This window comes from Salmo salar, chromosome 01 (assembly GCF_965601325.2).
Source record: "Salmo salar chromosome 01, fSalSal1, whole genome shotgun sequence".
Lineage (NCBI taxonomy): Eukaryota > Metazoa > Chordata > Actinopteri > Salmoniformes > Salmonidae > Salmo > Salmo salar.
The window spans coordinates 74,548,655-74,575,846 of NC_138291.1; the positions used below are offsets into that span (position 1 = coordinate 74,548,655).

At 43.0% G+C, this 27,192-nt stretch overlaps 1 protein-coding gene across 1 annotated transcript; it reads left to right on the forward strand.

Moving 5' to 3' along the window:
• Positions 1 to 26,860, forward strand: mrps5 (mitochondrial ribosomal protein S5). The gene is made up of 11 exons (XM_014206260.3): positions 1 to 88; positions 4,456 to 4,593; positions 7,066 to 7,191; positions 7,912 to 8,145; positions 15,725 to 15,759; positions 22,911 to 23,001; positions 23,409 to 23,455; positions 23,813 to 23,870; positions 25,299 to 25,361; positions 25,964 to 26,100; positions 26,251 to 26,860. Exons 1-11 carry the CDS (start codon positions 10 to 12, stop codon positions 26,473 to 26,475), a joined length of 1,233 nt encoding a protein of 410 aa, XP_014061735.1. The 5' UTR covers positions 1 to 9; the 3' UTR covers positions 26,476 to 26,860.
• The last annotated feature ends 332 nt before the right edge of the window (positions 26,861 to 27,192 follow it).

Below are 27,192 nucleotides of genomic sequence, written 5' to 3' on the forward strand. Positions count from 1 at the left end.
CTATCTGTTATGCTATTCAGGACCTTTCACAACATCAAGATGGCGGCGTCCATACGGGTGTGCTGTGCCCTCCGAATTACGCTGGGAGGTGAATATATTTCCTAAATTACACATTTCTGTCACACAGATGTTTTACCCAAAAAGGGCCCTAGAATATGTAATCGGGTTGTATACTGAACTGTGTAGTCTATTGGAATAATGTATATTTTCATAGACAAAGTCTGCACACTATGCTATGGCTAATACTAGCTAGTTATAGCTTGTCATCCTCGGCTTGTCATCTAGCCGGACAGCCAGCTAGCTATGTAAACTAACCATTCCATCATAATGGGATTCTTCTCCGTATTTCGTTTGGATCGCTTTCTGATGAATGCCTGGTCCACCGCGTGACGACAATGACTAGTTGCCTAGGCCAGGGGTATTCTACCGGGGGTCGACGAAGGTACTGCACGGAGTCTGCAACAATTTTAATAAATAAAAAGGTGGAAAAAAGTTAATGTTTTTATGAATATTCCTAGCAACAACAGAATAAACTAATTTTGAATTACATACCTACACTAGAAAAAACAATATCTTCTAATGATGTCACCTTTTTATTTCTCAAATAATTTTGAGCAAATTAGAGTTCCTACTGTCTTTGGTATTACACTCACTGGAGTGTCTGACATAGGCTTTGAAAAAGCACCCGCGAATTGGCTGCCAGTGTGGCAAGTGCCGCTGGCTACCAGTAAGCTTTCTTGACTTGGACATAAATGTTTGCCAACACATGGCTAACATTTGTTTAACCAGCTAAACAGCTGCTCTTAGCGAAAATGTGTTTTGAGTTACCTTTCTAGCTACTAGGTTATGTAAGAGTTTACAGTTCTTCTAATTTATAATGTGGGGAGGTCAAAATAATGAGAAACTATTTACCAAATTAATTTTAAAATGTTGATTGCTTCTCCTTGCCGTTATCATTCCACTAATGAGAAGACAAGACTTGAATAGTTTTTTTTGCCAACGTATTATGGGGGTCGACGGTTTGCTTGGGAGGGGGTGCTGAGGAGTATTTCTGTCTGTAATAAAGCACTTTAGTAGGGAAAACGCATTTGGATTGGGTGATGGTTGGGCCTATGCCCACCTATTGCTACACTCCTGCCCAGTCATGAAATCCATAGGATAGTGCCAAATTAATGTATTTAAATTGACTGATTTCCTTCTATGAACTGTAACTCAGTAAAATCTTTGAAGTTGTTGCATTTTATATTTTTCTTCAGTATATATTCACATGTCTATTTGTCCTAATCTTTAGCCTCGTCTGGGATATACTCACCGGACAGTTTATTAGGTATGCCCATCTAGTACTGGGTCGGACCCCGCTTTGCCTCCAAAAAAGCCTGAATTCTTTGGCGTATTCTACAATATGTTGGAAACATTCCACAGGGATATTGGTCCATGCTGACGCGAACAGCCTGTTCCGTCTCATCCCAAAGATGCTGTATTGCGTTGAGGTCTGGGGACTGCGCAGGCCACTCAAGTAAACTGAACTCGCTGTCATGTTCCATGCAATGTTTTTCCACTCCTCAATAGTCCAGTGTTGGATATCGCATACCCACTGGAGCTACTTCTTATTGTTTTTAACTGATAGGAGTCGAACCCGATCTGGTCGTCTGCTGCAATAGCCCATCCGGGACAAGGATCGATGAGTTGTGTGTTCCGAGATGCCATTCTGCACACCACTGTTGTACTGTGCCGTTATGTCTGTTTGTGGCCTGTTAGCTTGCACGATTCTTCCCATTCTCCTTTTTTTTGGTATTTTGCATCATTCTCGGTAAACCCTAGACAAGCCCAGGGAGGCGGACGTTTCTGAGACACTCGAACCTGGCACCGACGATCATACCATGCTCTAAGTCACATGTTTTGCCCATTCTAACGTTCAATTGAACAGTAACTGGATGCCTATCTGCCTGCTTTATATAGTAAGCCATGGCCACATGACTCACTGTCTGTAGGAGCAATCCATTTACCTGAACGAGGTGGTGTGCCTAATAAACTGTCTAGTGAGTGTATTTCATCACACAGACAAACAGCCATAGTGAAGGAAGTTTACATAGTGCATAAAACATTGCCGCCAGAGGAGCTTATTTCTCTGCTCTGGAGAGATCGCAGGTAGTTGGTTAGAAGGCTCTGGAGGTCCATGGAATATTCTCTCTGTAGCACATGTAGTGAGATGGATAGAGATACTGAATACACTTGAACGAGAGCGAGCTATATGGTGCCTTCCAATCACACATGGATGCAAGTGTTTTCCTTATATGCACTTAGCAGCGGTGCACCGCCATTGGAGGGGGGAATCATTTTCAGGATGCTAAAAGTCTTCAGTGTATACTTACAGTTAACAAGAAATTTGTGGAGTGGTTGAAAAACAAGGTTTAATGACTCCAACCAAAGTCTTTGTAAACTTCCGACTTCAACTGTAAATGGCTAAAACCAGATAAATTACGTCATAAGTATAATGGAGCAATATATTTCTAAACAAGATCATCTTTGAGAACTATCACCAAAAGTAAAAAAATAGACAGGGAGAATAAAAAATTCCAGAAATATCATGACATCGATGCGGTAAAGAGTTCAATAGAATGCAGACCGTGGGGATAGAAGAAGGATGCCGCATCGGCGCACATTCAACAAATCTGATCTAACAAATTTGATATTCGTCAAACCCATCATGAATTGGATTTGAATTTTATTTGATTCATGTATTGTAACATGTCCACAGTGTGGATAATGAAATTATAAAGATATATTTGTTTTTTGCTGCATAACATTTAGAAGACCCTTTTCAGCTTTAGAAGAAGTGACTGCTAAATTCTAACTCCTGTTCCTATAAGCTGGTAGCATAGCTAGCATACAGAAATCGGTGTTGGTAGCCAACGTCATTTTACTGTAATGCAGTTGATTGGTGATGATGTCATGAACATATATTGGGGTTGACATCCATACAAGCATGATATTCAGATTTGTGTGAAATACACATACAGTGCATTCGGAAAGTATTCAGACCCCTTCACTTTTTCCACATTTTGTTACGGTACAGCCTTATTCTAAAATTGATTAAATAAATATAAACACTTAATACCCCATAATGACAAAAAAAACTGGGTTTTAGGAAATGTTGGCAAAAATAAATAACTGAAATACCATATTTACATAAGTATTCAGACCCTTTGCTATTGAGCTCAGGTGCATCCTGTTTATATTGATCATCCTTGAGATGTTTCTACAACTTGATTGGAGTCCGCCTGTGGTAAATTCAATTGATTGGACATGATTTGGAAAGGCATACACTTGTCTATATAAGGTCCCACAGTTGACAGTGCATGTCAGAGCAAAAACAAAGCCATGAGGTCGAAGGACTTGCTCATAGAGCTCCAAGACAGGATTGTTGTTGAGGCACAGATCTGGGGAAGGGTACCAAAAAATGTCTGCAGCATTGAAGCTCCCCAAGAAGTGTCCTCCATCATTCTTAAATGGAAGCAGTTTGGAACCACCAAGACTCTTCCTAGAGCAGGACGCACGGCCAAACTGAGCAATCGGGGGAGAAGGGCCTTGGTCAGGGAGGTGACCAAGAACCCGATGGTCATTCATCCTGTGGGGATGTTTTTCAGCAGCAGGGACAGGGACACCAGTCAGAATCGACGTAAAGATGAACAGAGCAAAGTACAGAGTGATCCTTGATGAAAACCTGCTCCAGAGTGGTCTGGACCTCAGACAGGGCGAAGGTTCACCTTCTAACAGGACAATGACCCTAAGCACACAGCCAAGATGATGCAAGAGTGGCATTGGGACAAGTCTGAATGTCCTTGAGTGGCCCAGCCAGAGCCCGGACTTGAACCTGAGTGAACATCTCTGGAGAAGCCTGAAAATACCTGTGCAGTGACGCTACCTATCCAGCTTGACAGAGTTTGAGAGGATCTGCAGAGAAGAATGGGAGAAACTCCCCAAATACAGTTGTGCCAAGCTTGTAGCGTTATACCCAAGAAGACTCGAGGCTGTAATCGCTGCCAGTTAAAATTAAAAAAACGTTTAAAAAAAACAGTTTTCTTTTGTCAATATTGGGTATTGTGTGTAGATTGAGGGGGGGAACAATTTAATCCATTTTAGAATAACGTAACAAAATGTGGAAAAAGTGAAGGGTTCTGAATACTTTCCGGAGGGACTGTACATGTAACTCTGGATGACAACATAATGATGTTTGTTTTCAACATTAGGGATATTTTCCAAAACAAGTTAAATCCGCTTTGTGTTTTGTTTCCTTGCCACGATACTAACGAGTATCGTGATACTGATATCGTCCCAGACCTATCATTAACACCCAGAATAAACAAGACAGGATCATTTGCATTAGTGAATTTATAACTGTTCTAGGTAATTTTACACTAGTAAATGGCATTACCTCTCTGTGCTGTGTTTCAGGGGTAGCACCACTTCACACAGCAGGGGGCGCCCTGCCTCTCTCTCACCTAGCCAGACCCACTGCCTCTCTATGGACTCCTACCCCACCAGCCCCTGCTACCTGGATACAGACCAGACATAGCAGCTTCTTCAACAAACGTAAGTGCTGGTGTTCCCAAACTCTCAAGAGTCAATATATAGTCAATACCTATATCGAAGCTTTCCAATCAATAAAATCATTTTCATTATCAGGTAAGCTCTTCAAGTGAACAAATCAAATCATGATTTGCTGACATCAGCTCTGACATGTGCTCAACCCTCACAAAATGTTGCTGATATTCACAATGTAATCATCCCTGACTCCGGTCTGGTCTACGAATGTAATATCTTGATACTGCCCCAGTATTACCGGAGGCAGCACTATAATATAGGCATAACTACTTGAGCATTTTAATAGGACTCACTTAAAATGGCCTGAGCTCGCTAAGTGATACCTATTCACAGTGGTTGAACCTGTCAAATGCAGAGCTTCCACAGGAAGGTGTGTGTGTGTGTGTGTGTGTGTGTGTGTGTGTGTGTGTGTGTCAGCTGAACACAGCAGTGGCAGGCAGCCACACTATTTCCTGCAGCATCTCACTGAGATAATTACTCATGCTACATCTGTCACCACCAGCTCCGTCTCAGCCAATGCATGGAAACCCAAACACACCCACCATTCCTCTCACTTTATTAACCTGCCACCTTCAGCACATATTTCTATTTACAGTGTACATACTCAAGATAATTGTTACTTTGATTGCTTTGTATCTCCAGACTTTGCTTTGGTGTATACTATGATGTTTCGGAACACTTTTTTAAAAGATTTTGTTGGCAAATTATTCTTTAGCAATGGGTTTTCACAATTGACTGACATCCAGCTGAACTGTTTTGGGCAGACTGCTTTGGGGTTTTTTGACAGGAAAAGGTTCACTTTTCTACAAGATGTGGAATTGCAGAATTATCACTTGATTCTATGTTACCTTTTAGTTAGTTACCTTTATCACATAAGTTAAGCTAAAACCTAGGCTGATGTGATGCTGGGTTTACTAATGTAAAAGATGAGGGAAATGAATTGTCCCAGTGGTTCTTGAAATGGATTGTTTCTCTGCCTGACGCCAGGCGTTCTAATAGCTGGTTGTGGCAGCCTAACACAGGATCATTACTTCTGCGAATGAAAGATGCTGCCTGGCTGACTGACTGACTGACTGACTGACTGGTGCCAGAGCAGATGCTGCTGATGCATATATTTTTTTAAATTGCAGAATCTAATGATGGTGTCAGACATCTGAGTGGCCAGCTTTACTGACTGGCCACAGAGAAGGAGTCAAGGGAGAATGGAAAACAGGGTCCCTCTGCTTGTACACAGTGTCAATGTAAGAACTGTTGTGAAAAGGTATCACTGAGTGATTAACTTTTCTCCAGACTTCTGCTCGAGGGCTTGGTGCTTTGAAGATAATATTTCCACTAGTTCATGACATCGTTGGAGATGAGCTGGAATCTTTTTGTTTTCTACTCAGAACTCTGTTCAGAACTCTGTTCAGAGATCATGTTTGACTATATATTGTCTCTGAACAAACGTTACTGAATTAGATATGCAGTATGCCTGTTAGCTGCTTTAGTTTGCGTCCTATTTTAAGTCTTGTAGCAAATAAGTCTCCTTGCCATGGGCAAAGTGTGGGAAAAGAAACTTGCATACTGTAGGAGAGGGAAGCCTGGCCTGTTCTTCTCATGCCTTTCAACTTTTTTGTATACCTCATCCCTTTAGTGGCATGACTGGCATCTGTTTTAGCATGGTTGTGCCATCCAAAAGGAGAGATGGAGGAAAATAATCAAAGTTGGTGTGCATTGGCACCCCAGGAGTGAGACTATTGAAGCGCTCCAAGCTGCTAGCATAGGTTACAGTTGTTTTTGATTGACCAGTAGTATTGTTAAGTGCATTGATCTAGAATGGATTCATTTCCACACTATCTATCTAGGTCTAGGACTCCCTTTTGAGACTTTCCTCACGGCAAGGACACAAGATTTAGCCTCAAGCAAGGTTTGGCTCTTTGACAATCATAGCTTTTATTAGCCTAGTGCCGTGTTGCTTTGCTGTAGTACAAAGCTCCATTAAATGCTCAAACACACTGGTTACAGCTCCCTTCACATGCTTTAATTAAATCCTAATCGATTCTCTGTGCAGCACCGAGCATCTCCTTCTAAATCCTTGAGAAGCAAGCAGCTCGGCTGAAAATAGATTTTATTTGGGAAAAACAAACTAGCATTCTCGCTCTCTGAGTAATAGCAGGTGTTTGTTTGCTGGAATGCATAGTGCGCTCTAGCAGGTTTGATTAGTGCATGACTAGATGCAGATTGTAATTTCTGGGCTCTTTTGTTGGAGGTCGATCCCAGACTTGTTGCAGAGAGATTGTGCTGCTTCTGTAAACTAAAGTCGAAAAACATTTTTGTACCCCCTTTTTTAAATACCTTTTTTTTCATCAGTATCCTACCAGGCGATAGTTTTCAATATTCTGGACAAAGATGCTGCATTGAGGTTGCCAGATTAGTCAGATTTGTTCATTAAATCCGTATTTCTGTGTGTTATCGTTGCAGTGACAGCAGAGGAGCTTTGGAGGGGAGTTCTGGCAGAGACTGGTGCCGGTGCTCGAAAGGGCCGAGGGAAGAGGACCAAGAGGAAGATGAAGAAGGATCTGAACCGAGGCCAGAACATCGGAGAGGGTAAGATGCATATATTGTTTTAGATCTATTTCATTCATAGTTATTTATATATCTCTCTAACCCAAACATTTGACTTTGTTGGAGAAAGAGTAAACCCACTACGATTGGTTGGTATCATGTATATTTCTGTCTTTAATGCCAAACCTGAATTCGAGTTTGAATATTGATGGCTAAAGTTTCATCTGAATTTCCTTCTCGTAATGGGCAGTAGACTATTAATCTGTTACCAGTAGTATTTTAATTAATTACATAAATGTATAATGAACAGATTAATCCTCTTTCTCTTTTCATCTATCTCAGTGCCGTTTAAAAAGTGGAAATTCATTGAGTGTTTTATTGCTGAGCTGTCTGCGGCCCAGTCAGTCTCCCTCTTTCTTTTCTGGCCCTGTTCAAATCCATCAAACCCTACAGATGTGACAAGATTGTGTAATCAGTGCCGCATTGGAAGAGAATAGGCGTGACTTCTCTTCCAATGTTCATGTGATTTTTGGCTGCACTTCGTCACACTGGTTGAAGTGCTGTCTACTCCCTGTAATCATTGCCCCATTTCTCCCATCTGTGTGTCTGTCTCTGAAGACTGTTCTTTATACAGTCTGTAACCTATAATAAAGTTGAAGTTAGTGCTCCGTTTGAGTTGAGTTAGTGCAGTGGCACATTTAGGACAAATTTAATGCTCCTTCCCATAACAAACCCCCTACCCTCTCTCTGTCTCTCTCTCAGGGCGCGGGGGGTTCCTGTGGCCGGGGTTGAACTCGCCCATCCTGAAGAGCGGGACCATACAGAACATGTCTCGCCGCGGGGAGTCAGAGCAACAGGAACTGCAGGCAGAGCTTCTGCGACAGCGCGACGAATGGGATCGCAGGAGGAAGATGAGGGTGAAGAGGGAGCGAGGGTGGACTGGCAACTCCTGGGGCGGCATCAGTCTGGGGCCCCCTGACCCTGGACCCAACGGAGGTACTGTGCGTGTAAAGCATGCACATTAGGGATGTAACGATTTCCCCAATAAACATCGGTCTCCGGTTCAAATGTTTAAAATATGAGCGATCCAAATGTAGCATGCATCGGTAAGAAAATCGATGAAATGTTATGAATTGGCCGTTTTTAGCTCAAATTACTTTTTTCCTACCTTCCGAAAATACCTCATCTTCTGTGACGACGGCGTCCTCTCCTTCAGTGTCAAGCTAAGCATGTCATTATGTTGACACTCATTGATCTACAAGTCATTTTGCATGCTGAACAACCCCAGGCAATATCAGTAGCCTAGTCAAACTGCACGCTGACCAACGAGGGCTAGGGCTATTCCTGATCTGGCACATACGGTGCCTTCGGAAAGTATTCAGACCCTTTGACTTTTACCACATTTTGTACGGTACAGCCTTATTCTAAAATGGATTAAATACGAAAAAATCCTAAGCAATCTACACACAATACCCAATAATGACAAAGCAAAATCAGGTTTTTAGAATTTGTTGTATGTTTATTATTATAAAAAAAAAAATTTATACAGAAATACTTTCATATAACAATTCAGACACTTTTATTATGAGACTCAATTTCGAAATTGAGCTCATCTGCATCCTGTTTCCATTGATCGTCCTTGAGATGTTTCTACAACTTGATTGGAGTCCACCTGTGTTAAATTCAATTGATTGGACATGATTTGGAAAGGCATACACCTGTCTATATAATGTTCCACAGTAGACAGATCATATCAGAGCAAAAACCAAGCCAGGAGGTCAAAGGAATTGTCCGTAGTGCTCCGAGACAGGATTGTGTCGAGACACAGATCTGGGGAAGGGTACCAAAAAATGTCTGCGCCTTCGAAGGTCCCAGAGAACACAGTGGCCTCCATCATTCTTAAATGGAAGCAGTTTGGAACCACCAAGACTCTTCCTAGAGCTGGCTGCCCGGCCAAACTGTGCAATCGGGGGAGAAGGGCCTTGATCAGCGAGGTGACCAAGAACCCAATGGTCACTTTGATAGAGCTCTAGAGTTCCTCTGTGGAGATGGGAGTGTTAACTCGAAATGATACGACAAGGTTCCAGTTTATCAAAGTTTACTATACCGTATGAACACACTACAAAGTAGCCATTGCACTCTAGGCTAGGTCCATCAACGAACAGACTTCCTGCGCAGGCGCACTCTTGACTGAGTGATAGCCCCGTAATAACAGAACTATAGGGATACTTAAAACATGAACTTAACAGGGAGAACCTTCCAAAAGGACAACCATCTCTGCAGCACTCCACCAATCAGGCCATTAAGGTAGAGTGGCCTGACGGATGCCACTCCTCAGTAAAAGCACATGACAGCCCGCTTGGAGTTTGCCAAAAGGCACCTAAAGACTCTGACCATGATAAACAAGATTCTCTGGTCTGATGAAACCAAGATTGAACTCTTTGGCCTGAATACCAAGCATCACATCTGGAGGAAACATGGCACCATAATTACGGTGAAGCGTGGTGGCAGCATCATGCTGTGGGGATGTCTTTTCAGTGGCAGGGACTGGGAGACTAGTCAGGATCGAGGCAAAGATGAATGGAGCACAGAGAGATCCTTGAAAACGTGCTCCAGAGTGCTCAGGACTGTTCACCTTCCAATATGACAATGACCCTAAGCACACAGCCAAGACAACGCGTGAGTGGCTTCGGGACAAGTCTCTGAATGTCCTTGAGTGGCACCACCTGGCAAAGGGTGGCTACTTTGAAGAATCTCAAATATATAAAATATACACTGCTCAAAAAAATAAAGGGAACACTTAAACAACACAATGTAACTCCAAGTCAATCACACTTCTGTGAAATCAAACTGTCCACTTAGGAAGCAACACTGATTGACAATAAATGTCACATGCTGTTGTGCAAATGGAATAGACAACAGGTGGAAATTATAGGCAATTAGCAAGACACCCCCAATAAAGGAGTGGTTCTGCAGGTGGGGACCACAGACCACTTCTCAGTTCCTATGCTTCCTGGCTGATGTTTTGGTCACTTTTGAATGCTGGCGGTTCTTTCACTCTAGTGGTAGCATGAGACGGAGTCTACAACCCACACAAGTGGCTCAGGTAGTGCAGCTCATCCAGGATGGCACATCAATGTGAGCTGTGGCAAGAAGGTTTGCTGTGTCTGTCAGCGTAGTGTCCAGAGCATGGAGGCGCTACCAGGAGACAGGCCAGTACATCAGGAGACGTGGAGGAGGCCGTAGGAGGGCAACAACCCAGCAGCAGGACCGCTACCTCCGCCTTTGTGCAAGGAGGAGCAGGAGAAGCACTGCCAGAGCCCTGCAAAATGACCTCCAGCAGGCCACAAATGTGCATGTGTCTGCTTAAACGGTCAGAAACAGACTCCATGAGGGTGGTATGAGGGCCCGACGTCCACAGGTGGGGGTTGTGCTTATAGCCCAACATCGTGCAGGACGTTTGGCATTTGCCAGAGAACACCAAGATTGGAAAATTCGCCACTGGCGCCCTGTGCTCTTCACAGATGAAAGCAGGTTCACACTGAGCACGTGACAGACGTGACAGAGTCTGGAGACGCCGTGGAGAACGTTCTGCTGCCTGCAACATCCTCCAGCATGACCGGTTTGGCGGTGGGTCAGTCATGGTGTGGGGTGGCATTTCTTTGGGGGGCCGCACAGCCCTCCATGTGCTCGCCAGAGGTAGCCTGACTGCCATTAGGTACCGAGATGAGATCCTCAGACCCCTTGTGAGACCATATGCTGGTGCGGTTGGCCCTGGGTTCCTCCTAATGCAAGACAATGCTAGACCTCATGTGTCTGGAGTGTGTCAGCAGTTCCTGCAAGAGGAAGGCATTGATGCTATGGACTGGCCCGCCCGTTCCCCAGACCTGAATCCAATTGAGCACCTCTGGGACATCATGTCTCGCTCCATCCACCAACGCCACGTTGCACCACAGACTGTCCAGGAGTTGGCGGATGCTTTAGTCCAGGTCTGGGAGGAGATCCCTCAGGAGACCATCTGCCACCTCATCAGGAGCATGCCCAGGCATTGTAGGGAGGTCATACAGGCACGTGGAGGCCACACACACTACTGAGCCTCATTTTGACTTGTTTTAAGGACATTACATCAAAGTTGGATCAGCCTGTAGTGTGGTTTTCCACTTTAATTTTGAGTGTGACTCCAAATCCAGACCTCCATGGGTTGATAAATTGGATTTCCATTGATTATTTTTGTGTGATTTTGTTGTCAGCACATTTAACTATGTAAAGAAAAAAGTATTTAATAAGATTATTTCTTTCATTCAGATCTAGGATGTGTTGTTTAAGTGTTCCCTTTATTTTTTTGAGCAGTATATTTTAATTTGTTTAACCCTTTTTTGGTTACTACATGATTCCATGTGTGTTATTTCATAGTTTTGATGTCTTCACTATTATTCTACAATGTAGAATATAGTCAAAAATAAAGAAAAACCCTGGAATGAGTAGGTGTCCAAACTTTTGACTGGTGTGAATATTATGTCTGGGTTTTACACTTTAAAAAAATTGCAAAAAATTCAAAAAAACTGTTTTTGCTTTGTCATTGTGGGGTATTGTATAGATTGATATGGGGGGACGATTTACTTAATTTTAGAATAAGGCTGTAACATAAATTGTGTAAAAAGTCAAGGGGTCTGAATACTTTCTAAAGGCACGTTCAGCATTCAAATCTTTGTATAATGGCTCACGCAATATTAGGCTCTGGATCAGGTTTTCATCAAGGATCTCTTTGTGCTCCGTTCATCTTTGCCTCGATCCAGACTAGTCTCCCAGTCCCTGCCACTGAAAAGACATCCCCACAGTTGAGTGACAACCATGTCTTTTTTTTTTTTTAAATGCGCCATTTGAAAATAGTTTTTTACCGGGATAAAAGTAACATAAGCTACTGCCGGAGACACAACTCATCTGGCTATAGGTAGACTACATGCTGATCGGGCCTTACATTAGATTTTATTTAGATTGTTCAGGTTCACCATAGTTTGGGTAGTTTTGCTTGAAACAATCAGTATATATGGTCATTTTTAGATATACAGGGTAAAGTTGATAATTTCGTAACGAGGACCGCAATCACTTTTGTTACCCGCACTGCGTGGTCTAAGTGGAAGATGACACTCACTCCGAGTCTGTCAACTTCCAAACGGTCTTAACCAATCGATTATGACACGGGGGTTGAAATCCAAAGTTGTGCTATGTATTCATTGGCTATGGCATAGCACATTTTTAAAGATAAATATTATACATTTACTAGCTCAAACTTTTAATCTGCAAAAATGTTAAATTAATTAATGGGTGATGGGGACTTCAGATCAAAAGTATATGTGCGGGGGGAGGGGCAAAAGGCAAACATTGCCCCCTAACTGACAGTGGGGGGGTAGATGCTCAGTGCCCCCCACACCCCACACACACACACACACACACACACACGTCAGCTCAGAAAGATCCAGCTCATGAGCTCCATCAGTAGCAGATTTACATTTCGAATGGAAAATGAATGTGTTTATGCAACAAATGTTAGAGCATTGAATCATTTCTCTAATCAAATCGAATTACACAATCATTTCAAACTAAAACCATATCGTTCCTGTATTGTATGGAAGCCCATGTTTCTAGATATGTATTGAATCGTTTTGAAAGGGAAAGATGCACATTCCTAGTGCACATACTTTGAAGGTCTGTTTTTCCATCAAACATCAATCACTATTATTGTGTAGTAGCATTGCTTTGGATCAGATTGAATATTGTTGCTATATTATTGAAGCAAAGAGCTCTGCATTCATCACACACACTCTGACTTGCTTCCGTGTGTCACCTCTGGTCTAGCTGTACTATAGTAATGAACGAGCGTATTCCTCCAGCCAGACATATTCACAACACTGGGCCATTTCTCCCAGCATTCTATCTGCTCTGGTAATCAATACCCCTGGTGGTAGTGAAATGGCAGGTTGGGTCACTCTTTTCCTTCTGAAAGCTCCAAATGCCAACAACCTCCACAACTCGGCGCCTTTCAAACGCTGCACCACACGGTAAAGGCTCAATCCACTGGGGAGAGCACAGCCCGTACCTCTGTCTGGAAAGGGCAAATGTCACCTGGAGCTAGCAGTTTCCTGCTTGACGTCCTGAGAGCCAACCGAGCCTAGCGAAACACAATGAAAGGCCAGACAGACTGACAGGTCTCTTTCCCATTAGAGACCCTTCCCCTCCCACCAACCCTCTCCAACACTAAGGCTAACCAAAACCTGTGATTTTAAATTCATTATATATAAACAATATTTCTATGAAATTATCAAATAACTTTGAGATTATTTTGATCAAGTCTTTGACATTTAAAATTATATATTAGGTCTTTGACATTTTTTTAAATTATGTTTGAGATCAAGAGCTGTTGATACATTCTAGATAAAGCGTAAAAGTCATTTTAAAAGGAGGTAGGATGAGCGGGGCCGTCTGTAGGTCTGAAGGATAGACCTGAATGCAGGCCCATTAGCACCTCATGACTGATGGAGAGCAATATTTAACAGAAGGGACAGTGCGGCTTTGTCCACATTTAGAAAGTAATCCCTTTACCACCCACTCACCCCTTCCCTCCCTTCATCTCGTTTCTCAGCTCTGTCCATCTGGCCCTTCACTCCTCCGAGGGATATCTTATTTAGGGCTTGGAATACTAAAGTAGTCAAAAAGCTTAAACATTCAGAACTGCAGAACTTGAGAATATAAGTAAGTTGCCTGAGTAACATATTGATGGTGTTCCTCTGTCATAGTGTGAAGACATAACTGAAAGAGAACTCTGTCTCTGCATCCCCTCATCTCCCTGTGAGATGAACACTGGTATCAAATGGGTATTGTTCACCTGCCTCTCCAACCTTTCCTCATCCCCCTCCTCCCACCACCCCTACCACTGTTACTACGGTAACACACCACAGACGGAACAATCTCTTTTTAATTGAAGTCGTCCTCACACTGCACGGCCAGGATTTATTTGTTATACATACACTACCGTTCAAAAGTTTGGGGTCACTTAGAAATGTCCTTGTTTTTGAAAGAAAAAAATAATTGTCCATTTTTAAAATAACATCAAATTGATCAGAAATGCAGTGTAGACATTGTTAATGTTGTAAATGACTCTTGTAGCTGGAAACGGCTTTTTTTTTTTTTTTTTTAATGGAATATCTACATAGACGTACAGAGGCCCATTATCAGCAACCATCACTCCTGTGTTCCAATGGCATGTTGTGTTAGCATTTTAAAATGATAAACTTGGATTAGCTAACACAACGTGCCATTGGAACACAGGAGTGATAGTTGCTGATAATGGGCCTATGTACGCCTATGTAGATACTCCATTTAAAAAAATCTGCCGTTTCCAGTCATTTACAAAATTAACAATGTCTACAATGTATTTCTGATCAATTTAATGTTATTTTAATGGACAAAAAATGTGCTTTTCTTTCAAAAAACAAGGACATTTCTAAGTGACCCCAAACTTTGAACAGTTGTGTATATTTAGTTCCTCCACTCTTCTGGGCAGGGCTGGGTTGGTTATTACATTTCCTGCCTTCCGATTGCGCTCTCTCTGTCTGCTAGTCACCACAGTGATGGCTTACCATGCGGTGGCGTGGACGGGAGCCTAAATCACAACTTTGATAGGAGCTGGGAACGCTTGACCTTTGACCTTCACCCTCCTCTTTCTCATGCTAGGGTTACCCCACCTCCTCACAGATACCTTCACCAAGCCCCGCTCTTAAATCCAGGAAATGCCCTGTCGCCACCTGTCTCTGTTAGAATCCCATGTTAGAATGTATTGAGGGAATGACTGACACGTTGCTGTAGGCAAACCTGAGCTAAATCATTGACAGATTTACCTTACTAGATTTATTTACCTGCCAACAAAAGTGGAAAAATGTATGCTGTTATGGCGACCTACTGTAAAATCTTCCATTTAAACTAGCCCCATGTAGTGAATGTCATGTGATTGTTAACAATTTGTTTTGGATTTCTATGGGTTTATCACAGACATTCTCTACTGTTTTAGCGATGGAGTACACTAATAAGCAAGTCCGATTTACCCATGCCATCAAATAAGTCAATAAACCTTACCCTCTCTCCCTCTGAGAAATCTGCCTCATCAACCCTTTATTTGTCTCACTAAAAGCAGACTGCTAATCTGCTTTGATTAGCTCTGAGAGTTGCTTCTGTGGCTCCTATTACACATGTAATCTAAGGCCCATTTGTTTGGATTGAATTTACCTCCTAAACCCAATCAGCACAGGTGAACCTTGTCATGTTTAGTGTCTGATAGAAGGTGATGTTGCAGTTTAACAATATACAATCAGAGGTATTCACATTGGGGAAACCGGGACATTATCAGTCCAAATAGTTCTTCTCATGAATGTCATATAAAATGTTTATTTTCTTTAAGTTACATGTATTGTTTATTGGAAACTGTAACCTGGGTTAACATGTAATTTCATGTCACTGGAAGTCACCTTTTACCTTCATGTTACTCTGTTTTTTACTACCTTATTTTCCTTTCTTTTTTTAGAGACTTACGATGACTTTGACTCCCGAGTGATCGAGGTGAGTGCTCTTCAAATACTAACCCAAAATGTTGGAATCGGTTACCGTGGTATTAACCCAGCCCAAAAGGGTAGGTCGGCGCATCTAGCAAAGTCTGTAGTTTGAAAAAGCAGGGCAAACACAATGCAGTAGCGTAGTGCTATTTGGTGGCTTTGAAGACAAGTGGATGAGATCCCTTTGATGGTTGATGTTCCCGGGACTTGGGAGAGCTGGGTTTGATCCGTGGAGGCTGGCTGAGAGTCTGTCTTGAGTGTCCTCTGCTGCTTGCCGTAACTCCTTGCTCGGTGAGCAACAGCAACTAGTTGAGTAGCTCGGTGCCGACGGGCCTCTGAACCTCCCTGATTCAAGAACATGACCCACGGCTGAACTCACCGGGCTAAGACACAGAGATGAACAGGAGAGGATACGACCATGAAGCGCCGCACACAAACACAAGCCCTACCACAGTCATGCTATAGTCAGTGTATTAGACACAGTGTGAAAAAGGGCAAATGAATCGTATTTTTACCCTCACCGATACGTCTCACCTCGACATGCATCACTCCTACTTGGGCACAAACCGGGGGGGGGGGCTACAGGGAATGTCAACCCACCTTCCACCCTCCAAACATAGAGCATAACATGATTCCACTTGCATGCTCTCTGTCTCCCAAAGGACTGTTCTATGCCATGGTTGCATGAGAGAGACTGTAGGCATAGCCATGTTGTCAACACCGACACCTAACCGAGGAAATGATGTGTCGTTTTCTATTTTGGTAAATGGAAGAAAGTACGGTGATATGAATATGGCGGCGATATGGATATTACTAACACGTTGTTATCTGGGGCACCCCTCTGAGAGGATATTGGAATATAGACGGAGTCGATTACAAAACACTTTGATAAACAGATTAACAAGCCAACCATCACCCAAAAGAAACTCCTCGCCGTCCTCATCAATCCTCATTATGTGGAGGAGAGAGAGAAGAGGGGCTACAGAGATTCAGGGTTACGTTTAGCTTTCCCATCCAGTCGTAAGAGATCTCATGGTAATGGTCTTTCCATTTAGGCTAATTTAATACAAATTGATGTTGTGGAGGGCCCAAACAAACCGGGACCATCCATAGAGTTTTTCAAAAGAACTGAAGAATGGGATTTGGTAATCCAATTTGACCTTTAATCTGGAATAAAGGTTCATTATGTTAAATTGACCGCAGTATGGGTATAAGGTCAGTTGTTATGAGTGTCAAATGTGTATTTATAAGGGATGTATGCAGGCTCTATTGTTTTGAATCGAGCTACCTTTATGTGGTTTACTCATCGCTGTTTCCCAGTGACAGTGTAGAAGCAGTACCATAACCTGTCCAGTAGATGGCAAGGTGGAGGACTGTTCAAAGCACTGAAAATACGCATTCTGTGAGCTTAATACTTTGGTATGGATCAGAGTCATCTTATCTGATTATTTTCTGAAAAAACAGCTCAAAAACAGCCAGATTGATCTCATCCTGAATTGCAAAAAAAGAGGATTACAGAATGCGGATCATTCAAATTTTGAAAAACTGGACCTAGGGATGTGATACACAGAGCTACTGAAATCCACCCCAAGGCATTAAGCCATTGTAATAAAGTCAATTTATACCTGCCGCAATGGACCTGCACCGCATTACCTTTTTAGTGTGTAAGTCCACAGTGATTCTTAAGGGGTAGACGAATTGGTTGCCATTTAATTTTTCATCCCAGAGTGAAGGTGCATAATGCATTGTTGTTGAGGGTCAAGTTGCAGTTTGAAATGTCTGTGGGTATCAGGTTTTAGATGGATAACATGGGTCTGAGAAGGCTGCAGCCCTCTCCATTTCAGTCCTCTCCATTGCACTCCCTCTCCCTCCTTCTCTTTTTCCCAAAATGCATCAGCATGATGCTACAGTCCACATTAGATGTTCATCTCCGTGGCCCTAATAGATGCGGTAAAGAGGTCAATTGAACTCGACCAAAACAATGGAATTTTCTATGGAAACGCTGGAGGAAAAGGGACGTGGGGGAAAGATACCGAGTCTCCTCATTGCCCCCCAGCAAAATGTCTACATTTTAGGCTATTGTTTGTGTATTTCTCACTATGTTGAGGTAAAAATCAGAGTATAATTCTTGTATGGATGTCAACCCCAACACATGTTCATGTCATTGTTGCCAATTAAGTTAAAAACAACTTTGACTACCATCAACGATTTCTTTATGCTAGCTATGCTACCATCTTATACGAACCAGAGTTAGCATTTACCAGTCACTTCTTCTAAACCTGAAAACTGAGAACTTCTACATGTTATGCAGCAAAACTTAAGCACATTGTGGGCTTGTTATAATAGATAAATCAATATGGATTTGACAAATATCCACTTTGTTAGATCAGGTTTGTTGAATGTGCGCCAATCTGGTCAACGTCTGCGTTCCATTGTCTCCTTTACCATATCTATGTGTTTGTTCTGTTCTAAAGACACTACTGCCTGACCAGGTTTCACACACCTCCCTCTTCCAATCTGTCATTCAGGTCCTTGAGCTGTGGATGACCAGTGAGCGGCTGAATGGTGTAGCAAGCCACCTGGCAGATGTTCAGATGAGGCATTTGTGTGAATGACCAGTGAGCGGCTGAATGGTGTAGCAAGCCACCTGGCAGATGTTCAGATGAGGCATTTGTGTGAATGACCAGTGAGCGGCTGAATGGTGTAGCAAGCCACCTGGCAGATGTTCAGATGAGGCATTTGTGTGAATGACCAGTGAGCGGCTGGATGGTGTAGCAAGCCACCTGGCAGATGTTTAGATGAGGCATTTGGATGAAAGCCAGAGCGGCGATGTCCCTATGTCTCTGTTTCTCCAAGATGGCGCAATGCTGTGATTGTTTTCTTAACATGGTGGTGATATTTATTTTGAATCTGAACATTAGGCTGAGTACTTGGCATTCCCCTCAAAGCCTGGCAGGCTGATTAAAGCACTCATTCCTTAACATGTGAGCTGTGGTTGCCTGTACAGTATTTACAATCTTCAACATAAAGGTACCGCTATAAATTCCTATTGAAAGAGGGAAAGTACCTGTCAGAGGGGCACTTGGAGACAGAGAGAAAAACAGTGGGAAAAGTGTTGGGAAAATACAGAGTTAAGATGAAAGGAGCGAAACGAGGGGATGTGAAGGAACGCAATGGATCTTTCTCTTGCGTAAGAGATTTTGCTGGAATGGCCTTAGAGGTCCATGTCGGCCTACTGTTCTTTTTTGTTGCTGTATGTCGTTCATTCTGTTAAGACAGCATTATGACAGCTGTATTCAGAGGTTGGGCATGTGTTGGGCCCAGTGCCCAGCTGTCGTATATCGTAATGTGGTCAGCATTGACCCAGGCCTGCAGCAATCAACTAATTAAATATGTCCTGCATGCGTTGCGCAGATAATCCTCCCCAGCCTCTGCATGTGCTCCTCTTTACATAAATAATACAGAGCCACAGACACTCGTGTCCCCCGGAAACTGATGGATCAGTTTATGAGTTCCATCTCCCTATAAATATACATGAATTATATGAAATGCTTCCTGGAAAGGGGGAGGATTTCTTCCCAAGGACAATAGCACCATGTCATTAGTTAGTCAGTGGGTTGGGACAGGAGAGTGCACTTCCATAGGAGATGGCCTGGCTCCAATGGCACGGAGACTCGGGCCTCTCACAACTCATTTCATTAAAAGGGGATGAATACCATTACGGATGTATCGTATAACTACTAGCTACACAACCTTCAAAGTATCCCCAAAAGTCAAAGATTTGTTTTAAAAGACGCACCACTCTTGCAGTGGAATGAAATGTGTGCTCTGTTTTATATACCCATGGTCGTTAATCCATTCCATACAGTAGCTCAGTGATTCTCCAGTATGCACATTGTGAAGTGGTGCACTATCTGTGGTCCATTAGTCCTGTGCCAGCCAACACGGCTCACTGTTTATAGTACTATATTGTTAATTATAAACTGGGCGATTCGAGCCCTGAATGCTGATTGGCTGAAAGCTGTGGTATAGCAGACCGTATACCACAGTTATGACAAAATGTATTTTTACTGCTCTTATTACATTGGTAACCAGTTTCTAATAGCAGTAAGGCACCTCGGGGGTTTGTGATATGGCCAATATTCCATGGCTAAGGACTGTATCCAGGCACTCCGCATTGCGTTGTTCCTAAGAACAGCCCTTAGCCGTGGTATATTGGCCATATACCACATCCCCTCAGGCCTTATTGCTTAATCAACACATAGCAGTAAAGTTTAGTTAAATCTTCCTCCACAGTCCAGGGATGTATTCATTCCACCAATTCTGTTGCAAAACGTTTCTTAAATGGAAGCAAACGAAACAGTTAGGGACCTACCTGAATTTGTCCAATAGAAGCTCTGCAATAGTTTGCTTCCATTTGGTTCTTAAACTGTAAACGGTTTCCCTAATACACCACTGAGTCCCGCCATGACACCCAGCACCAGCTCCTCTAAGATATCACTTCCCAACACTCCCTCCCTGCCTCGCATTGCACTAGCAAACTTCCATTTTATGACTTCATGCATGTTTAACTATTGCAATTAGGTTTTCTGCGATGCAATTTGCCGGGGCACCTGCTAACTCGAGTTAAATAAGTATGAGGGTTCTAGAGACAATGTTGGTTCCTAATTGTATCCGGGTGAATAGAAAACAGTTCTCTGCGACTTGGTAATAAGCAGCAAATGGCAACAAGAATACAATGGCAAAGTGGCTTAACGACACTGCCAATTACATTAGCTTGCAACTGGAGCTCTCTTTGTCTTACTCCCTCTTTCTTGCTATTCCCCCCCCCCCCCTCTCTCGCTCACTTTCTCTCTCTCCTTCCCTCTCTGTGGGTCTAACACAGTGACATTGGGAGTCATGTTTTTATAGTGAAATACCCAGCTGTTATGGTTTCCTCCTTTTTAAATGGACTCATAATATCTTGCGTTTATGTTTTAGGCTTTTAATGTATTGCTGTAATATGAGCTCTTTCTCATGTGTGCGCGCACACACACACACACACACACACCTTGAAACAGACAGGATCTGCAGTGGGGTTGTCTCTCTGGCTGGCCACTGGCAGTTCCCTGTCACATAGGCTCATAACCCACCTAGACATAGAGGGGCACAAAGGGAACTTCTGAAGTCAGTGTTGTTGAGTTAGGAGCAGAGTGCTGTTGGACCGGTACCAGCTCTACATCTGTTCTGTCCTGGTTCTTCTGTCTGTGACGGCTGTGAGCCCTGGGAGGATCTCTTTACTGTCCAGCTGTACCAGCTCCCATGGGGGGAGGGAACGAGTGGAGAGGTTGGATGAGGTAGAGATGAGGGTTCTGTTAGGGTGTGATGGGGTCAGTAACCTAGTAGTAGTGGACGGGATAGGCTAGGACTGGGTGAATAAGCTGTGTGTGTGTGTGTGTGTGTGTGCAAATAAGCGTTTCACGGTTAGTCTATGTCTGTTTACGACGCACATTTTTTTAATCTTTTTTTTTTTAACTAGGCAAAACGATTAAGAACAAATTCTTATTTACCATGACGGCCAATCCCGAATGACGCTGGGCTAATTCTGCTCCGCCCTATGGGACTCCCAATCACGACCGCATGTGATACAGCCTGGATACAATGTGATTTGGTGTGTGTGTTGGGGAGGGGAGTTGGTGCATGATAATTATGCTGTACCTCTCTCCCTCTCTCGCTTATGTATCTGCCTCTCAATCTCATCTCTCACTGGTCTCTCTTTAATCCTGTCTCTTAAACCTCTAAAAAGTCTCTTACCCATCTTGCCACTCATTTTTCCCTCTTCTGGGTTTGGCCTCTCCTACAGGGGGAAAGCTCTGTCACAGCTTCTTTATGTCTCATCAAACTCCTCCACATCACACTGAAGAGCACTGACACTTACTGTACACACTCACACTTTCTGGATGTAGGAAGCCCAGGGGTACACTAGTATCACATCCAGTCTACCACATGGAGGGGCCAGGAGTTTTTCTCCAGGGAAGCAAACTCCAGAAAAATATCTCCTCCGTGTAACCTCACATACACGTGTGCGCGCACACACACACACACACACACACACACACACACATAATCAAACATGCTTTTTCTTGTTTACTGCTTATATTATGTACAATTATAATTCATTTTCTTTGTTTAACTGATTGAACACACTTTAAATTTGTTTTACTTGCATCTGTGGTGTGCTTTTCCTATAAACCCTTTTGGGCTTCTAATCACACCTGCACACCGTTTTTACCAGTTTTTTTTTATCTGTACAGTTTTGTCTCACTTATTTTCTTTGGTGTGAATAAATAAAACCTAATGGTGGCAGTGATGTTCTATATCAGAGGATATTCTCTCAGTATTTTTGCTGTGTGTGTTCTTGTGTGTATGTTCTATGTCAATGTGTTACTGGTGTGAATGTGTGTAGAGCAGCCGTTGTCTCTCCTCCAGTGCTGTATGTATGGTAACTCTCAGCTCTGTCATATGCTCACACTGCCCCCTGCTGCCTCCAAGGTCACACTGCAGCTCGTAAATCTGTCCGGAGGGAGGGGAACAGAGTGAACGGACAGGGAAGGGCAGCACTCGTCTGTCTATACCGATCGATGGGAGGCAATTAAATGTTGAGAGGGTGTCTAGGAGGGATGAGATGGGCTGTTTCCCCAGGAGCAAACCCACAGACCGCCTCCAGACTCCGGCAGGAATTTTACTCAGTCGAAACATCGGACACAAAGTGGCGACTGGGGCCTTGAAGGAAAGGTCAATCCCTCTTAAAAAGCCAAAGGTTTAATAAGGTGCTACCTGCATTCTTTTTGATAACAATTGTTAATTTGTTCATTTGACTATACTCTGGTCCGTTTTGTTTTTTTCATAGGACTTTTAAGAGGAAAGCAATTGCATAGAGAGGGAATAAGTTTATCACCAAATCCAATGAACCTGGGGCCTGCCTACCTTTAGTTCTCCCCCAGGGCCCATCCTCTGTTTTTATAATAGGATGTATATGGAATTCACTGACATTCTGCCTCCCATAAAGACATGTTTCACCTTGTTCTGGTCTGCAGTAATGGGTGGTTTTTGTTCTGACTGTCCTCTAGGGGTCAGTCTAAGCTATTTTAACCTGGTGGTGGTTATTATTATTGACAGGTGAAGAGCGTGTTCAACATGACAGCCAAAGAGGGCCGGAAGAGGTCCATCAGCTGCCTGGTAGCTGTTGGCAATGGGAACGGGGCAGCAGGTGAGTCCAAAACCCTGCTGGAGAGTAGCTCCAGGGAGAAGTGGTGGCCACTCCTGAGCTAGCTACACTCTCAGGGTGCAAAGCCTCTCTACTTTTTCCCACTGTGTGGCACTCGAAAGCTTTCAGTTCACTGAGACAGATGAGCGAGCCAGAAGTGTCTTCTGTCTTTCATGGATTGGAATGGGATTGGTTTATCTGTCGAAGCTGTCAGCTTAATGAATTATTTAAAATAATTCTGTCTGGTTCCGCCTAACTGTCAAGTGACAGCAGCATGAAAAGATGAACGATAAAGCAATCAGATATGGAAACTATGACAGGCAGTGAAGCTGATGTGGATGAAACCAAAGACATAATTCTTAAGATTATTATATATTTTTGTATACTTATTTCCATCTTTTCTCCTGCAGGTTTTGCCTTGGGTAAAGCGGCAGACCGTCAAACTGCACTGAGAAAGGTAAAATGTTTCCCTGTTACCTGGAAAATACCCATACTGGCACTCTACAGCAGGACTGCCCAACGCTCTTCCTATAGATCTACTGTCCTGTAGGTTTTCAGTCCAACCCTAATTTAGCATATCTGATTCAGCTAGGTAAGGTCTTGTTGAGCAGCTAATTAGTAGAATCGGTTGTGTTAAATTCGGATTGAACTGAAAACCCACAGGATGGTAGATCTCCAGGAAGACGATTGGACTGAAAACCCACAGGATGGTAGATCTCCAGGAAGAGGGTTGGGCAGCCCTGGTATACAGTACGTATTCAAGTGGCTGTGTTGAAATGTGTATACACTGACAATGGTCTTCTTACCATAACAGGCAAAGAACCGAGCAGTGCACTATCTGTACTACATTGAGAGATACAACGATCACACTAGTAAGTCACTATATTTTTGTGGGAGGGTCTCTGCGTGCATTGAGTGTGAGATCAGAATGTTTGAGGCTTCCGCTCTCATCCTTCTTACTCCTCCACTTATCTCCTCTTGGCCCATTCAGACACAGGGCTGTTGAATAGGAGTCTGTTCTGGCTAACATGGTTTTTGTACTTACTGTCTGAACAGCGAACCAGGCTTGTTCTATGCAAACGCTTGTACTGCAAGTGAGCGAGCTCAAATAATATCATTGCTATTCCGTCAGCATAGTTTGATTAGTCTATGTCAACAGTAGTCATGTTGCTAAAGGCTTTCTGCAGAGAAGCAGTTGCTACAAATCGGTAGATCAAAGAGAAGTGTTTTCACTCTAGGGGTTTGTGCATATTTCTCTTGCTGTAAGTCTGTGTGTGAGACACACACACACACACTGAAAGAGGCTGTTCCTAACAGGCCCAAACCTACTGCAGCAGCTACTGTAAATGTTCTGTTCTGTGGGTGATGGGTTCGTGACCAGGGTTCGTGACCCAGTCTAACACAGGCTGGCTCTTTGACTGCCGCCACTAACCCACACAGTTACATTTGCTCAAGGCTCTGACTCATCCAAGGTTCATCAGGAGTAGGGTTGCAAACAGAGGGTATATTACTGGTAACTTTGAAAGTTTATCGGTAATCTACCTGAATTTGGTAACTTTCAAGTTTTTTATTGTATTTTATCACCTGGTATCTAGAGGCCTTTTTGGGTACTTCAGATTGTCACAGGTGTCTGTAATTATCTCTGGTCCTCTGTCTGACATTATCACATAAAATGACATTTATAAAATAATCAAATAAGATGATTACAAAAAAATGAATGACAAAGCTGTAAAACATTATCTTAAATATAAACCATCAACTTAGTGAGTACCATTGGTGTATGATGGTTTCAGCATGAAATATCCTTTATTTGTTTTTACAAACTTTTATAATCTGTACTATGTTAATATGTATTTGTTGTCAATGTTTTGGCATCAAAACAGTCAATCATTGGAAGAGTTGCAGAGCTTTTTTTCATTAATTATCCAATTATCTCTTGAACCCTGTAGTCTATCCACTTGAAACTCATGGACAGATATAACAAAAAAATAATATATATATATATATATATATATATATATATATATATATATATATATATTATATATATATATATATATATAATATATATATATAGTTATTCAAGTATAAATTACCAATGTTACCATAGATTACTTGTTAATTACCAAAATTAGTGATAGTCACTGGTAGTTTTACAACCCTAATCAGGAGCAATCAGAAAATGCCCGCCTATTCACTATTTAGTGCACTTTTTTTGGCGAGAGGTAAAGTGCAGGACAGTCTGGGATGAACTGACAGCTGGGTTGATTTTGATGTTTTTTTTCTTCTGTTTTTAACAGTTTACCATGATATCAATTCCACTTTCAAGAGGACCACCCTACTCATGAAGAAACAGCATAAAGGTAGAGTGGGGGGGGTTTCATGGCTGCCCCTAACAGGATGTGTTCCACCTAAAAGAGCAAGTTGATGAGAGTTGAACTGACAGTGCACTGAGAAATGATACCATGACAATGCTGCTCTCATACCCTATACACAAACACACACAGTCTCTCTGATACTGTTCACATACACACAGTCCCAAATCTATTCACTCACACAAAGGAACCCACACATCTCTCTCTCTCTTTTACACCCTGTCATGTAAACCGCCTAAGAGGCAGTTGGGGTGTTGTGTAAAGGATTATGAAACTCCAGTGTAGTTGTGTGAGTGACACTGGCTTTTTGGAGTAGTATCCACTCAGACCTTTGTCCTCACACACGACACTAGTGTTAGTGTCTGTTCCACAGTCTTAGACTCAGGCGATGTAGGCACAACCTCTCCTAAATATATCACTTATCAGAGATTAGTTCGGTATCAGTTAATACTCTTAACCGTGCATGTTTTTCATGTCTATGACTGTATGTGCCTCTGTGAATGTCATTTGTTCGCAATGGAAGAGTCATCGACAACACCGTGATAGGCATGGAGGTTGGCTACTAGTCTGGCTAGTCTCTCTCTCTCTAGGTTACGGACTACACTGTCACCGTGCTGTCATCACCATCTGTAAGCTGATTGGTGTAGAGGACATGTACGCCAAGGTAGAGGGCTCCGTCAACCTGCTTAACATCACCAGGGCTCTGTTCACCGGACTGGCTAATCAGGTGAGCCGTTGTCAACATCGTCAGGGAGACCTGCTGGCTCTCGGGCCAATCGCTGGAAATCTTCCTGCAATAACATAGACGAGCTCTAAACACGCACGCATGCACACACACACTGCTTTAGACCTACCCTCTCCCCTTCTCTCTGTGTAGGAGACCCACCAGTCCCTGGCTGAAAAGAAGCAGCTCCATGTGGTAGAGTTTCAGCCGGAGCGCGGGCCCCTGCCCCTCATCGTGGCCACCCCTAAGAAGGGTGTGCGACCCGACCCTGAACCTGAGGAGGAGATCCCCAACACGCGGCTCAACTGGGATGACGTCCGTGCCTCTCAGGGCATGAAACGCTCCGTCTGGGCCGGGGTGAAGAGGACCATCTGGTGACCGCGACACAACCATAACAGTAGACCGGCCCCATGGACCGGTTGAGATAGGTTGGGGCGATGTTTGGCTGGGTTCAGGTTGTTGGGTTGAGAGTGTTAGTAGGAAGGAAGCCTGTCTCTCCGGCATCATAAGACTTGTAAGATTGGACCCCAGTGGAAATAACATCATCGAACCTAGACATTTACTGTATGCATATGTATAGCTTCATGACTTAGTATTTCACCAAAGGCTGTGAAATACGCCCAAAAGAGTTTCACATCTAAACAGTTTAACTCAACCAATGGAGTATCTTTTTTTGCACTGTAAGAATAGTGTTTCAAAATCACTTGTTCATGTGACATTGCTGAAAATCTGAGCTGTCTAATTAAACATTGAAACTCCAAAATGGCTTGCTTTTTTTTATAACTAGGCAAGTCGGTTAAGAACAAATTCTTATTTTCAATGACGGCCTAGGAACAGTGGGTTAACTGCCTTGTTCAGGGGCAGAACGACAGATTTGTACAGCTCAGGGATTTGAACTTGCAACCTTTCGGTTGCTAGTCCAACGCTCTAACCACTAGGCTACGCTGCCGCCCCAAAAGAGCAGTCGGGACATTTTATGCTAAGATGACAGTTGTAGTGATTGTTTGTGTATACCATTTCTCCTCAGCATCTGTCTGTCGCTCGCTCCAGAGGTTCTTGATGTTTTAGCTTTTCAGGGATTTCGGCCTACACTCC